At 58.3% G+C, this 13,360-nt stretch overlaps 1 protein-coding gene across 4 annotated transcripts in view; it reads right to left on the bottom strand.

The window, feature by feature from the left end:
• Positions 1-71: 71 nt before the first annotated feature.
• Positions 72-13,360, bottom strand: part of EPHB3 (EPH receptor B3) — a 60,504-nt gene continuing 47,215 nt past the window's right edge. For 2 of the 4 annotated variants that reach the window (XM_080409157.1, XM_080409156.1), the window contains 13 exons: positions 5,974-6,129; positions 5,486-5,821; positions 4,563-4,687; positions 4,231-4,399; positions 4,031-4,136; positions 3,574-3,671; positions 3,266-3,388; positions 2,926-3,173; positions 2,486-2,701; positions 2,246-2,395; positions 1,965-2,158; positions 1,644-1,799; positions 72-1,346 (listed from right to left, as the gene is read on the bottom strand). In XM_080409157.1, coding sequence (XP_080265283.1) covers positions 1,238-1,346; positions 1,644-1,799; positions 1,965-2,158; positions 2,246-2,395; positions 2,486-2,701; positions 2,926-3,173; positions 3,266-3,388; positions 3,574-3,671; positions 4,031-4,136; positions 4,231-4,399; positions 4,563-4,687; positions 5,486-5,821; positions 5,974-6,129 — 2,186 coding nt within the window. In that variant the 3' untranslated portion in view covers positions 72-1,237. The remainder of the gene's footprint in view (positions 1,347-1,643; positions 1,800-1,964; positions 2,159-2,245; positions 2,396-2,485; positions 2,702-2,925; positions 3,174-3,265; positions 3,389-3,573; positions 3,672-4,030; positions 4,137-4,230; positions 4,400-4,562; positions 4,688-5,485; positions 5,822-5,973; positions 6,130-13,360) is intronic. The other 2 variants (XM_080409159.1, XM_080409158.1) reach the window with 1 other exon arrangement.

The following is a 13,360-nucleotide window of genomic DNA, read 5'->3' as shown; positions in this document are numbered from 1 at the left end:
CGACTCTGGTGGGCAGCAAAGCCACAGGCAGCTGGGCCCATCCAGCGAGAGCGCGATCGAGCAAAGGAAACTCCGGTAAAATTCTTATTGCCTTTATTCTGCCCATTGCCTCACACAGTCCTGCCGGCCAGCACACACCCACGCACGCATGCACACACTCACGCACACTCAGGCACGCTGGGAGTCTCTCCCTCGGCTTGGAGGAACCGGGCTGCAGTGAATCCTCAGGGAAAGGTGAGTCTTTTGGCAGCAATCACAGCGTGTGTCAGGAGCGGGGTGGCCGCGCCAGCGGCACCCGCTCCTTCTGCATAAAAGAGGAGGCTGGGGGAGGCCAGGCCTCGCCCCTGGCGCAGCCCCCGCCCCAGCCCCGCTCTCCGGCCCCTCGTGGGGAGCGCGGCTGCCGTGGGTCCGGGGGCGGAGGGTCCCTGTGCAAACGTGCTGACGGCCTCGCTCTGCAGTCCAGAGCCGGCCAGGAGAACCAAGAGGGTAAGAGATGCGGAGCTGGGCGTCTGGTCCCCCTCCCTCCCCTTTCTGCTCCCTCTTTTTTTTTTTTAATAAATCTCTTTTTTCTTTTCTTTTTTTTTTTTTCTTTTTTTTCCTAACTCCCTGCATAGTAAATTGGGTTCGGGTTCTGGCGTGCAAAGCCAAGAAAGGGAGCGAAGCCTTCCCTTTGGACACGTTCCAGTGCAGACCCTCGGGCGGAGGGGCCGCCAGGGCTGGAGGAGTGATTGTCTGGGGCCGATGGCACCGGCCCTGTCGCCGACTCGGCCTCCCCCGGCTGCTTCCACGCAGGGATCAGAGTTAGGGAAGGCTTCGGACATGTCTGACAGACTCAGCAAACGGGTCAACAGTCTGTGGCCTCGAGGACGGGGGGGGAAGTGAGGACTTGGGGGGAAAATTGGGTGAAAAGAAATCCAAGAAGCAGAACAACTCTTCAAACCGATGAGCACCGAGACAGGGCGGGAAGCGGGATGTGCCATCTCTGTCCCATAATCCATCTTCAATATGAAGATGCGTTGCTGCCTCGCCGCTCCAGGACACAGGACGAAAAGCTGGGCTCCCTCTCGGCACGAGTGCCTCTGATCCAGGGAAGGGCGGCCCGTCCTGTCCCGTCCCAGGCGACCGTCCGAGGCAGAGGAGCGCCGTGTGAAGGGGGAAACGGGAAGCCGGGCTGCACCGCAAACTGAACCTGGTTGGCAGGTTCCCTCGGTCCGTTCCAATGCAGAGTCCCCTGTGGTCAAACCTGCACCGGGAGTGTCTGGTTCATCTGCAGCCTCATGTCCTGAATGCTGCTCAGAATCTTCTTCTGGTGCCCTGCTAGCGTCACCCCTATCCTCAGCAGGTCTCTGCAAGAAGAAGGTGAAGACTCAGCCCCCTGCTAGCAGCAATACCAGCACATGGCCCTGCCCCAACTAGCTGCTGCCAAGGGACCCATCCATCTTCATTACAGCCCTCTGCCAAGCTCCAGTGTTCCTCTAACTCCACAAGGGAGTGAACGCGGCATCCCAGATCTTAACTCACTTGGGAAAACCCCATGCACAACTCAGCCCTCCACATGAGGAGCTGGTGGCCAGAAAGGCGAGGGACAAGGAACAACATGCAGCAGCCCCAGCCTTCTCCCTCCCCTGTAAACAGGGACTTACTCCGCAGTCATTTGCGCCACCAGGTCGAAGGAGGCAAAGCCGGCATTGACAAAATTCTCCTTGTACCGTCCCATTTTGATGGCATCCAGCCAGTCTCCCACGGTGGTGAAGGTGGTGTAATCCGGGACGGTGCGGTCCAGGAGTGGCTGGGAGATGCTAAAGGGCAAGAGAGACACATGTCACAGGGAGCAGGGGACAGAGAGGTGTAACTGGAAGCAGGGGAGATTTCTTATCTCTGCCCTCCCACATCTTCAGTCCCAACCACTCCAGTATTTCCTGAGCTTGGGCGAAGCCCTGGCTGGAGGTGGCGATGCCACTGACCCAGACTGGACGCTGGCGATGACTTTCAGGCTGGCAGCATTGCGGATGAGCTTGTCCAGCGTATTGACGATCTGTGCAAACTTGGGCCGCAGGTTGCGGTCCCGCACCCAGCAGTCCAGCATCAGCTGGTGCAGCGCTGTGGGGCAGTCCATGGGAGGTGGCAGGCGGTAATCCTGCTCCACGGCGTTGATCACCTGCAGAGAGACGTGCAGAGGCAGGCTGTGAGCCATGTATGCTCCCACGGGCAACTCACAGCTCCCCGCTCCCCAGGGAGCACTTACGTCCTGGTTGGACATGTCCCAGTAAGGTCGCTCCCCGTAGGACATCACTTCCCACATGACAATGCCATAGCTCCACACGTCACTGGCTGAAGTGAATTTGCGGTAGGCAATGGCCTCAGGAGCTGTCCATCTGATTGGGATCTTGCCCCCCTGCACAGATACACAGCTCCATTATTTAGCGCATACCTGAGGTGTCTCCCCCATCCCCAGATTGGTGGATCCCCCCAGAGCGTTCCATACCAGGGAGCTGGTGTAGGTGGGGTCAGCTGGGTCATCCTCCAGAAAGCGAGAGAGCCCGAAGTCGGACACTTTGCAGACCAAGTTGCTGTTGACCAGGATGTTGCGGGCAGCCAGATCCCGGTGCACATAGTTCATCTCTGAAAGGTACTTCATGCCGGCGGCGATGCCTCGCAGCATTCCCACCAGCTGGATGACTGTGAACTGCCCATCGTTCAGCTGCCAGAGGAGAGATCAGAGGGGTTTGCAACACCCCAAAAGGACTGGGGAAGGATCCCAACGTGCTACCACCTCCTCCCTACAGCCACCCCTCTTCCCCCACCCCACGATGCCTATGTACAGCTTGGCTCTGGGGATGCCAGCACTACAGAGAGAGGGCTCAGAGCTGCCACCCTTCATGTGCTGCAGCCCCCAGCCCAGGGCAGGAGGGGATGGACACTCACCCGGAGGAAGGAGTCAAGCGCGCAGTTCTCCATGAACTCAGTGATGATCATGACGGGGCGGCTCTTGGTCACCACACCCTCCAGGTGGATGATGTTGGGGTGGTCAAACTGGCCCATGATGCTGGCCTCGCTCAGGAAGTCCCGCCGCTGCCGCTCTGTGTAGCCCACCTTCAGTGTCTTGATTGCCACAAAGATCTCACGGCGGCCAGGCAGCTTCAGACGCCCGCGGCACACTTCACCAAACTCCCCTGTGGTGGGGAAAGGGGGAAAGGGGTGGCACAGTGAGCCATGTGACAGGGCAGCAGTCTCAGTAGCTGCTGTGCCCAGGCCTGGGACTTGCCTGCTCCAATGACCTCCTCAATTTTGACACAGGAGATGTCAATCTCTTTGGCAAATTCCCGGACAGCTTCATTGGGGTCCTCATAGGTGAAGGGATCAATGTAGACCTTCATCCCAGGGGTGACTGCAAAGGCAGAGGAATCATCACCAGGAGGGATGCAACATGGGTGACAGATGCCAAGCCAGCTTGGCTGGCTGTCAGCCCATCCCTCCTGGTCCCTGGCTGGCGAAGGCTGCCCCTTCACTTGCGCACAGGGCAGGAATTGGGAGAGGGCAGGCAGAGCCCACTTGCTGGGCTCTCACACTCACCGTATTGCTGCAGCTTCTCCGTGTACTCGGGGTCCGTGCTGTTGCGTTGCTTCCTGCCCAAAGGAGACGAGAGGAGGTGTTCAGTAACCATCCCTTTCCTGATGGGGCAAAGACATTCACTGCCAGCTTCCAAATCCCAGCACAGACAGCCCATGCCAGAGAGCTTCCCCTCTGGCAGCCTGCAAGCAGAGCCACCCCTCCACCCCCGGTGCAATGGGAGAAGATGGCCTAGTTGTGCTGAGAGAGGACGGCAGGAGCCTGGGCAGAGCCCCAGCTGTGGTGCTGGGGAAGCAGGGATGCACAGTCCTCCCACAGGACCCATGCTCTGGTACCCACGTGCAGCAGGTCCAGTCCTTCGCTCTCAGTCTGGAGCTGTCAGAGCTCTACCCACAGGCACGGGGCAAAGCTCTGGGGCAGATGCGAGCAATGCCCAAACCCAGTGCTGACCCCCCAGTACCTGAAGCAGACGATAGCGATGATCACCACAACGATGACGAATAGCAGCCCCGCAGTGGCCGAACCCACGATCAGAGGCAACTCCTGGAAAGTCTTGCTGGTGGAGCCTGACAGAGGGGGAGGCAGGAATCAAAGTCAAGCTGAGGAAGGAGCAAGCACAGGAGGGCTGGGAGATGGAGGCAGCCCAGTCCTGGTACCTACCGTCCTCTGCAGTTGTCTGAAACTCCATGGGGAGGCTGTAGCGGCCATAGCCAGCCACTGTGCGTGCCCGGACCTGCACCATGTACCGAGCGTTGGCCTTCAGCCCATCCAGCCGCACTGAGTTCTTCTGGCTGGTGACTGTGTTGGCAATGCCATCGCTCTGGCCTTGCTGTAGGGGAGACATGTGGGTGTCACCGTTGTGAAGCAACCCCCCTGTTGCTGGCTCCCACATCCCCCAAGCACTATCTGCACAGGGACCCCCTTTGCCATGGTGCTGACAGCCAGCTGGAAGGGCTGGAGGAGGGAAAAGGCTGCTCAGCCTCCTGCTTTACCTTCTCCGAGTACTTGATCTCATAGTCAAGAATGATGCCATTCGGTCTCTCTGGGGGAGTCCACGACAGCGTCATGCTGTTCCCAGTGCTGCTGTGCAGGTGCATCGTAGGCACGGGAGACGGGGCTAGGAAAGAGGACAGAGGAGGAATGAGCCATCTGTGCCAGGCTTCCCCCTCCACCATCCTGCACCAGTGTAGGGGACTCTCTGCCTGGGATCTCCTCGTATAACCTCTGTGGAAAGGCACGGAACAAGCTTTACCACTGGCCTCCCACAAGTCTCCACAGGGAGGTGCGAACTCAACATCTAGCACTTAAGGTGACGAGGGACCCAGGGGGAGCCTCAGAAATAGCACCAAGGTAACGTTTCACCCCACGTCCTGCTGCAACCTGGCCTGGGAAAGGGCCCTGCCAGCCCAAACTGGGGCTCCCTCCCCTCCACTCCCCAGGAGCTCCGTGCTCCACCCCACCAACGAGACCCATGAAATCAGATCAGAGCACGGCGGCTGGAGATTACCAGCATGCTGGAGCCAGGCCAGAGTGGGAGGAAGGAGGGAATGGCAGAGCACTCGGCTGGCTGCGAAGATTTGGGCTGGTGCTGAGCCTTCCCAGGCCCACAGGGGAGAAATCTCATTTCCTTCCTCCCTTCACAGCAGGCACAACGTCTCTTGGGTAGGTCTAGAAGATCCAGAGCTCTCCGGAGCATCTGCCAACCCTGCCCTTCTCTGCTTGCACGTGTTCTGATCTCATCTCCTCCAGGGACACGCGTTAAACGGAGAGAATTTACCCAGGGGATTAGATGCAGGCGCAGAGAGCCAGTAACGCGGCAGCACAAAGGACTGCAGCCTCCAAGGCTGTCAGCAAGAAATCCCCGCTCCGCTCTGCAGCGGAGAGCTAGCTCCTGCTCTCTGGCAGCTCCACTGACCTGCCTGGTTGGTGGTGATGTTGACAGAGGCAAAATGAGGAGGGTAGGGGCTCTTGTTGGAGATGCCGTTCACAGCCTGGATCTCAAAGGTGTACTGGGTATGGGCCATCAGGTTGCTGATGTAGATGCGACGCTCAGTGAGGCCAAGCTGGCGCGGCACGAACTCCACGTTGTCATCACAGCGGGTGCACAGGCGCCGCTCAACGCTGCACTTCTTGCAGATGACGTTGTAGAGCAGGTCATCCCGGCCGCCCGTGTCCTGTGGCTCGCTCCATTCCAGCACCAGTGATGTCTCATTCACATTGGAGATCACACTGCGGGGGGCAGAGGGGACGCCTGCAGGGGGAATGAGGTGGTCAGGGACAGTGTGCCTCCATGCCTGGCTCACCTCTGTTGCAGGCACAGCACACCCCCCCTGCCCCAGGTATGGACCCCCACCACCTCCACAGCTCCCCTCCCCTCCCCTCATCACCCAGGGCAGGACTCACTGGTGCAGGCACTGTCTGCAGGGTCCGTATCTGCCCGGAAAAAGCCATTTCGACAAGTGCAGACTGTAGCTGCTCCAGAGGTGGTCCGGCTGTTGGGAGGGCAGGGAGAGCAGGGACCTTCCCCCTGCTTAGACTTGAAGGTTCCTGGGCCACATGCTGGAGAAAGGGAAAACAACTTGAGTTATTAAGTGCACCCAGAAAACATCCACTACCCCCTCCAAGGCTGGGCAGATGTTTCTTTGCTGCCCTGAGAGACCTCTCCAATCAGTGGCTTGAGGACCACAGGCCACCTACAAACCTTTCCATCGCTGTCAGCTGTGCCCAGGAACGCAATGCCCCTGGCCAGGCAGGGTGGGCAAGAGCAGGCTGCCAGCACAGGGCAGGGGCACTCGCTAGTGCAGGCACAGCTCTGCCCCGGGGCAGCTGTGCTCCAGCAGCAGAGCCGGGGCAGTCAGAGATGGGAAAGAGCTGGTCACCACCAGCAGTGTGGGGCTCAGGGCAGTTTCAGCCAGGAGAGCACATCCTCAGTTTTGTTTCTTCACTGCACTTCCCCAGCTGTCTTCCAGGCCCAGCACCCTCCATAGGGCCAGCAACCCATTCTCTGGGGAAATAAGGCTGGGAAGGAAAGGAACCCTCAGCCCTGCCCGCAGCAGCCCCTGTGAGAGGCCTCTGTCGCCCAAAATGCAGCCACTCAGCCCCAAACCTTCTGCCTTGGGCTCTTCAGCCACTTCTCAGCCCCAGGGGTGGTGGCACCTCCCGGGGCCAGCTCAAGTGGAGCACTGAGCGAGATTAAAACATTCCTGCAGGTCCTTGGCTAAAGAGCTGCTTCAGCATCGCTGCCATCTCCTCCCCTCGCTTCCGTTCAGGGTCCTTCGAGGAGCCACAAGTCCTGGGATCCGGCCCAGTTGGCACCGCCGGGTGTTTAGTTGTAACGAGGGGCATATGAAAGGATTAACAGCACTTGAGTTGAGGAGCAGAGCAGCCTCGGGAACCTGACCCACACCTTGAAATAGCCTTATTTATCGCAGTGTTGCCCCAGAGAAGTGGGTCTTGTGCTCTGCACTCATAGCGGATGAAGCGGCAAGAGACCCACTGGCACGGCTCTGCTTTGGCATCACCGGGTTTGTCACAGCCAGGGCAGCATCAGCACCGATGGCCCCAAAGGAGGGCACATCATCCTCACTTCACCAGGGCTAGGGCAGCTCCCGAGGGTGTGTAACCCTCCCACCAGCCCCGTCCCACCTCTCATGCCTGTCGTACATCACCTCGTAAACAGGGGGAGGTTTCCTGGTGCTTCACTGGGCTGTGGCAAGCAGAAGTTTCCTCCTATGAGGCATCTCCTACATCCTCCGTGGAGGTTTTCTGGCTGGCTGCAGCCCCACGCGTGGGGTGTGGAACGCTGCTGACTCACACGCTGCTGGGCTGGCCCCACAGGGACCTGCAGACATCTGGGGGGTGCTGTCCTGGCCCCCTGGTTTGCCCAGGCACCGAGCAGCAGCAGCCCTAGGGGATGAGCCCCGCTTCATTGCGGTGCTGCTGGGCAGGGGGACATGCGAGCAGCCCCGCTGCGGTAGGGAGGCACCCTGCTGCCGAGGAGGGGACCTGAGGACTTTGTGCTCTCCATCCCCCTGCCCAGATGGGCGGCAGGAGCTGCTTCCTGCTCCCAGGGTGCGAATGTTCCAGCAAGGAGACTATTCTTTGGTCAAAACAGGACCAGCCACATGGCTCAACTCGCTCCAGCTCCTTGACCCAAGTTCACCCAGCCTCTGGGCCTTCCCTTTGGAAATGAAAGCTAGCCCATCCCGACTATGCAGGCTGGAGGGCAAAGGAGTGCACAGACCTGCTCCTCTGCAAGTGATGGAAGCCCCTGGCCAGCAGGTCCAGGGCTCCTGTCCCCCCAGCCCGGGCTGCCCTCACTGCCACGGAATGCAAAGACGTGGACAGCAGATGCCCAGGGGTAGCAGAGCAGCCTTGGCACAGGCAGACCCACCCCAGCCAGAGTCCCGGGCGGTTCAAACTGGGTGGATGCAGATTCACACATAAGGAACCAGATTGCTGAGGAATGAGAGATGACTGAAACCTCTTGGACAGGAACGCTCTGGGCTCAGAAAGCTGCCAAACATGCTTTGGTTATGGACAGGAGCCCAGACCCATCAGGGACAAACCCCCCTGAAATAACAGGCTTGTTGAGGGGAGAGCGAAGCTGGAGCAACCAGAGCTTGTGAGAAGCCGACAGCCCAAGCACAGCACGGCAGCCAGGGCAGTGAGGTGCTCTGCAAAGGGTGCAGGAGGGATGATGGTGCTTGGCTTCCTGCATGCTCAGTGCCAGCTGGTGCCTGGTGGGTTATGGGCACAGAGGGGACAGTGACCTCCCACGCTCCTGGACATAGAAGGAACTGGCAGAGCCTTGGGCAGCTGCCTGCCATCCCGCAGGAGTGCCCAGAGCAGGCACAAGGGACGAAGGTTATTTATTTGCACCCTCACGCCACCCTGGCAGGGGGGGCTGAGCCACATCCCAGCCCTGTTAAGCAGGAGAGGGACTGAGGCCCAGATGCACTCCAGTGTTTAAGTTTCCAACTCTGCTTAATAAATCAGAGCGTAAAGACCTCGGTGGCAGCATGACAGCTCTCAGCCGCCACATTTGAAGGCTGTAACTGAGCTGAAAGCTGATCCCAGGTCCCCAGTGGATAAGCCGCTGTGTCATCTCCTCTCTGCAAGAAACTGCCTGTACAACAACCACTGTGTTGGCCAGCATGCCGGGAACAAGCCCGGGAGCTCCAGAGCAGTAGCATGACTCTATCTAGCCAGAGCCAGGGACCCAGGCTCCCCCCTCCCCACCGAGAGGTTTGCATAAGCGCTTTTCCTGCTGAAGTGTCCTCAAATAAAATAACAACCCTGAACCTCCACATACAGATCACATCTCCTGGTGCTGGGCTGCGGTCACCTCTGGGGAGAACATGACAGTCACTGACAGCCACAGGATAACAGGTCAGAGAACCGAAGCAGAGCTCCCTGGCCTGAAGAAGAGCTGCTGGTTTGATGGGAGGGAGATGCAGCCTGACCTGACAGCAGGGATCGGCTGCGGAGGGGATTTATGTGGCATGCGGGACGGAATGGGACAGTAACGCAGCCCTGGGGCTGCTGCAAAACTGCCCCTGCACCCTCTATGGGGCATCGCACACCTGGCACAGCACCCACCGCCGGCCATCTGGCTGCTTCTGCCAGCCTCTCCGGCATTTTCATCAGTCACCCAGCTCTGGGGCCCGATCCTGCCTCACAGAGCTGCAGCACAGGGCTAAGGGAAGAGGACGGCACTCTTCCCAAACACAATCCCCACCCCAGTGAATAAAGTCCAAGGGAGTGAGCTGAAAAAAACACCGAAATAAAATCCTCCTGGCAGCAGCAGAGAGCAGTGACTCATCCCGCAGGCAGCCTCCATTATTGCATGGGATGTGGACAAGCAGCAACGAACCCTGTGTGCATGCACAAAACTTCGGGGTCCCCTCCCTTGGGAAAGGGAGGAGGGATAGCCCATAGCACATCGCGAAATACCAGCCCCAAACTATCCCGTTTCAGGTCTCAACTGCTCTCCTATCCACACAATGCTATTCCAGCTCGGGCAGCATCCTTCCAGCTATTTCTCCTGTAGGACTGAAGCATCACGCCTCACTTGAGCCTAGATAAATTAAACCGATCACATCCCTTTGTCCAGCAACCCTGTAATTTCTTTAAAGGCAGCAATCGAGTTTGCCTGGGACAATCTGCGCTTTACGAACCTGCACGGCTCACTCCCTTCCCGCTTTCGTAAGCGGCTGCAGATGGATTAGAGCCGTGGAAGCAACAGCCTGGCTACAGCTGAGGCGGTAACTCTGTTTTTAAGTCTCTCTTAAACGGCACTTGATTTAAAAAAAAAAAAAAAAAAAAAAAAAAAATCACCTTTGGGTGGAAATATTTCACACTAGTGCAGTCCAAAAGTGAATGGAGTGAATTTGAACAGCAGGGAAGGGAAAGAGTCCTCGGGGGTTTGAACAGTGGTATCCAAAGAACAGGCGGGAAACAGGTTTTTTTTTTTTTTCCAAATGGGAAAAAAAAAAAAAGTTTTCAATAAGCAAAACTGCCTCTGGAGCCACAGCAGGTCACAGGCAGGACGGCAGGGGCAGATTTCCTAGACCGTGTTACAAGTAACCCATTGTGGAGCTGTCTGGCTGCAAACCGGCATCCCTCCCCTGCCCGCGCTGCTGAGCTGCCTTTGATCTGGAAGCCCAGGCAATTAATAGCAGGCAGTTTCACTTCCTGGGTTTCATGCAGCAAGCCCATGTTGCAATGCAAAGCTGCAAACAGTTGGCAAGTGCAATGCTTGCTTGGCATTTTTTTTTTTTTTTCCCCATTCAGGGTGATGTTTCCATTAGTCACTGATTGCAAGGGAAATTTATTTTTCAGAAATTCAGATTTTGGCCCCAGCCTGACCTGCTATCACCTATTGACTGAGCTCAAACATACAGCACCTGGTGCCATCAGAAAAGGGACATCAAAAAAGCTGAGGAATGGATCCGAGGAGAGCACGGTGTCACACTGCACGGTCTTCCCAGGTGCTTTTACAGTTTGGGTGTCCACTGACTGCACCATACAGCCTAAGCCCCGTCTTGAGCGAGGCTCTGGGGGCACCACAACCCCTCTCCAGGACCCCCTCATGGGCATCAAGGGCCATGTGAGGAGGGGGCTCGCTGCCAGCCTTAGCACAGAGGCCAGCCAGGCTCCACACCTTTCTGCCCTTGGGTGAAGCCAGCGACACGAGGGGTGCAAACCCTGGCAAATCTGGTGTGGGGAGCACATGCCTGGAAGCATTTTCGAGCAGGTGCTGCATGTTGAGCTGCCGTGTGCTGGGAGCCCTGCACTGCTCAAAAGAAATTCCCACTGCCTGCCTGCGCAATGTGGGGAGTGCCTTGACACCAGATCCCCTGAACGGTTTGGGTGCTTGCAAACCAAAAGGAGAAGGGCTGGTGCCGGTGGAAAGGCTGAACCCTGGGAGCTGCAGGGCTCAGGGTGTGAGGGGGCAACGGCAGCGCACCCCTGCCTGTGGCGGCATGCGGAAGCCTTCATCCCCCTCCCTGGCCAGCAGCTCCTCTTCGTCCTACAAGAGCTGCCTCTGCAGCTCTGCATGGCGGGGAGCGTGTGGGAAGCAGCACAACCCCCAGAAGGGCCGTGTGCTAATTAAATAAAGATAATGAGGCTGAGAATGAGATGCCAAATCAATGCTGTGGCAACTCAGGACTAGAGCGCCAGATACCAGCCTGGCGTATCGCATTACAAAGCATGCCAAAGAAACTGCCTTCAGCCGGGCGGGATGAGCCCTCCGCTCCCGAGGGACCGGGATACAAGCTGCATTGTAACAGGTCTGAATGCAGGGTCTAATCCTGGCTCTGGATGGAGATAAAGAGGAGGAGGAGGAGGAGGAGGAGATCTTCAAAGGCCACTGAAAGTCTGGGGAAAAGGGGAGATTTACAACAGGGCTTATCCCATCTAAGCAGTAACTGGGTATTGTTATTTATTAAAATGCCATCTGGCACTCCGGAGCGCTCCTCACCCGTGTGGGTGAAGCCTCGGCGGGCTCCCCGGGGTGAAAGCGCCGAAACCCCCACCTCCCCGGGGCCACATCCACATCGCTCCCCACACTCAGCAGTGCCGGGCTGCCGAAACGGTGTAAGGGAACATCCAGCCGAGAGCAGAAAAGGGAGCTGTGCCTCTGGCTTCTCCCAGCCCTTCTTCAGCTGTTCCCACTTAAAACACACGATCATATGGCGGAAAATCTGACCCTACAAGCGCAGCACAACTTTCCCAGAGAAACGTGAGGACACTGCCGCTTCTGCCCAGCAAGAGGGCAGGCTGCCGGATGGAGACGTGCCCACAGTTCAGTGTGGCTTCCCGGCACGCTGGGGAAGAAGCTGAGGCTTGGGGGTGAAAATCAAAGGCACTGTGAGAGCCGCCACGTGGGTGTCTGCCCAGCTGAGGGGATGCGGAGAGGGGACCTCACCCTGGGCTGCAACGATGCCCTGAGCCAGACCTGAGGACCCCTCGGTCCTGCCTTGGGATGATGCCTCTGCTTGGCACAGCCCGGGTGCTGGCTGGAAACTGTTGCCTCGTGCCCAAACCTCACTCTCTGTCAGGAAAAATCAAACACCCTGCACAATCTAAGATCTCCCAGTCCAAGCAAGAAGGAAACCAACTCCCCAGGAGTGTGGACCCCAGTGCACACTTTTTAAGTGTGGGCTCTTCTACCCAGCAATAGATGCCTGGCACTGGTGTCTCCTGCCTCAGGAGAAGCCAGGCTGGCTGCTCACAAGACTGATGCAGGGGGCTGGGCACTTAAGTCGGGGCTGTGCTGGCACCAACGGTGCTGGAGGTTCTGCTCCCCCAGCAGAGCTGCAGCCTGTGGAGGCTGAGCTCCTCCCGACCAGCCGCAGCGGCACAGCTGACAGCTACACTGCTCCCAAAGCCAACGGAGAGGCCAGCCTGGCCCGAGCCCCATGTCACGGGCCGTCCCAAATTGCATCGCCCTGCCAAGAGCAAAGGGCCGGCGCCAAGCATCCCGTCATCAGCAAGCACGAGGCAGCCAGTGCTGGGGGCCCAGCCGGCGTCCCACTCCCTGTGCAATGCCTCCAGCCAAGGGGAGCAGCGGCCTTTCTGCCCTAAATCCCAGCCACCCGGGGCAGGGGTCCTGCGTGCCAGAGACTGCGCCCAAGGACAAAATCACCCCAAGGGAGAGGAAATCCATCTGTGCAGATTTTCCCTTACCAACACACCCAACTTGGGGTGAAACAGCAACACCAAAGCTATCGTGGGAGAGCACGGCAGCTACGGACCCACACAGGGCTATCCCTGCTGCCCAGGGTGGCTCGCCATCCTCAGTATCTCTGTGTACAGGATGCTCTTCCCCCCCTCCAGACAGGAGTGGGAAGCTTCGGCTCTGGCTCCCCTGCATTTGTGCCGCTTCCCACCCTCCCTGCTGCAAGCCCTCAGAGCTGGCAGGGGGAGCACGCATCCCTGTGGCTTCTCCCGCAGCCAGCACAGTAGGGCCCTGCTCACCACCGGGGTTTCCAAACGGTGCCGCACAAGCAGCGCGAAGTCATGCTTGCCAGGAACAATCACTTGCCCCAGCTACAAGCGCTGCAGGAGGGAGGATGCTGGGACACAGCAGTAGGGGCAAGAGGGAAGTTTTGGTAATACTCAGGGGCTTAAACGTGCTAGATCCCTGCTGAGGGCCATGCCTTGAGCTGTGGCTCCTGGTGAGGAGATGCATCCCATGGAGGACAGCACCAGCAGACAGATGCTAACCAGCATGTCACAGCAGACACCGTGCCAGTCTGGACCACAAAGGCTTTAAGGTTTC

Source organism: Falco punctatus (genome assembly GCF_963210335.1).
Source record: "Falco punctatus genome assembly, chromosome: 13".
Classification (NCBI taxonomy): Eukaryota; Metazoa; Chordata; class Aves; order Falconiformes; family Falconidae; genus Falco; species Falco punctatus.
The sequence above is the reverse complement of the archived record's forward strand: the minus strand, read 5'-3'. Positions and strand labels throughout refer to the sequence as shown.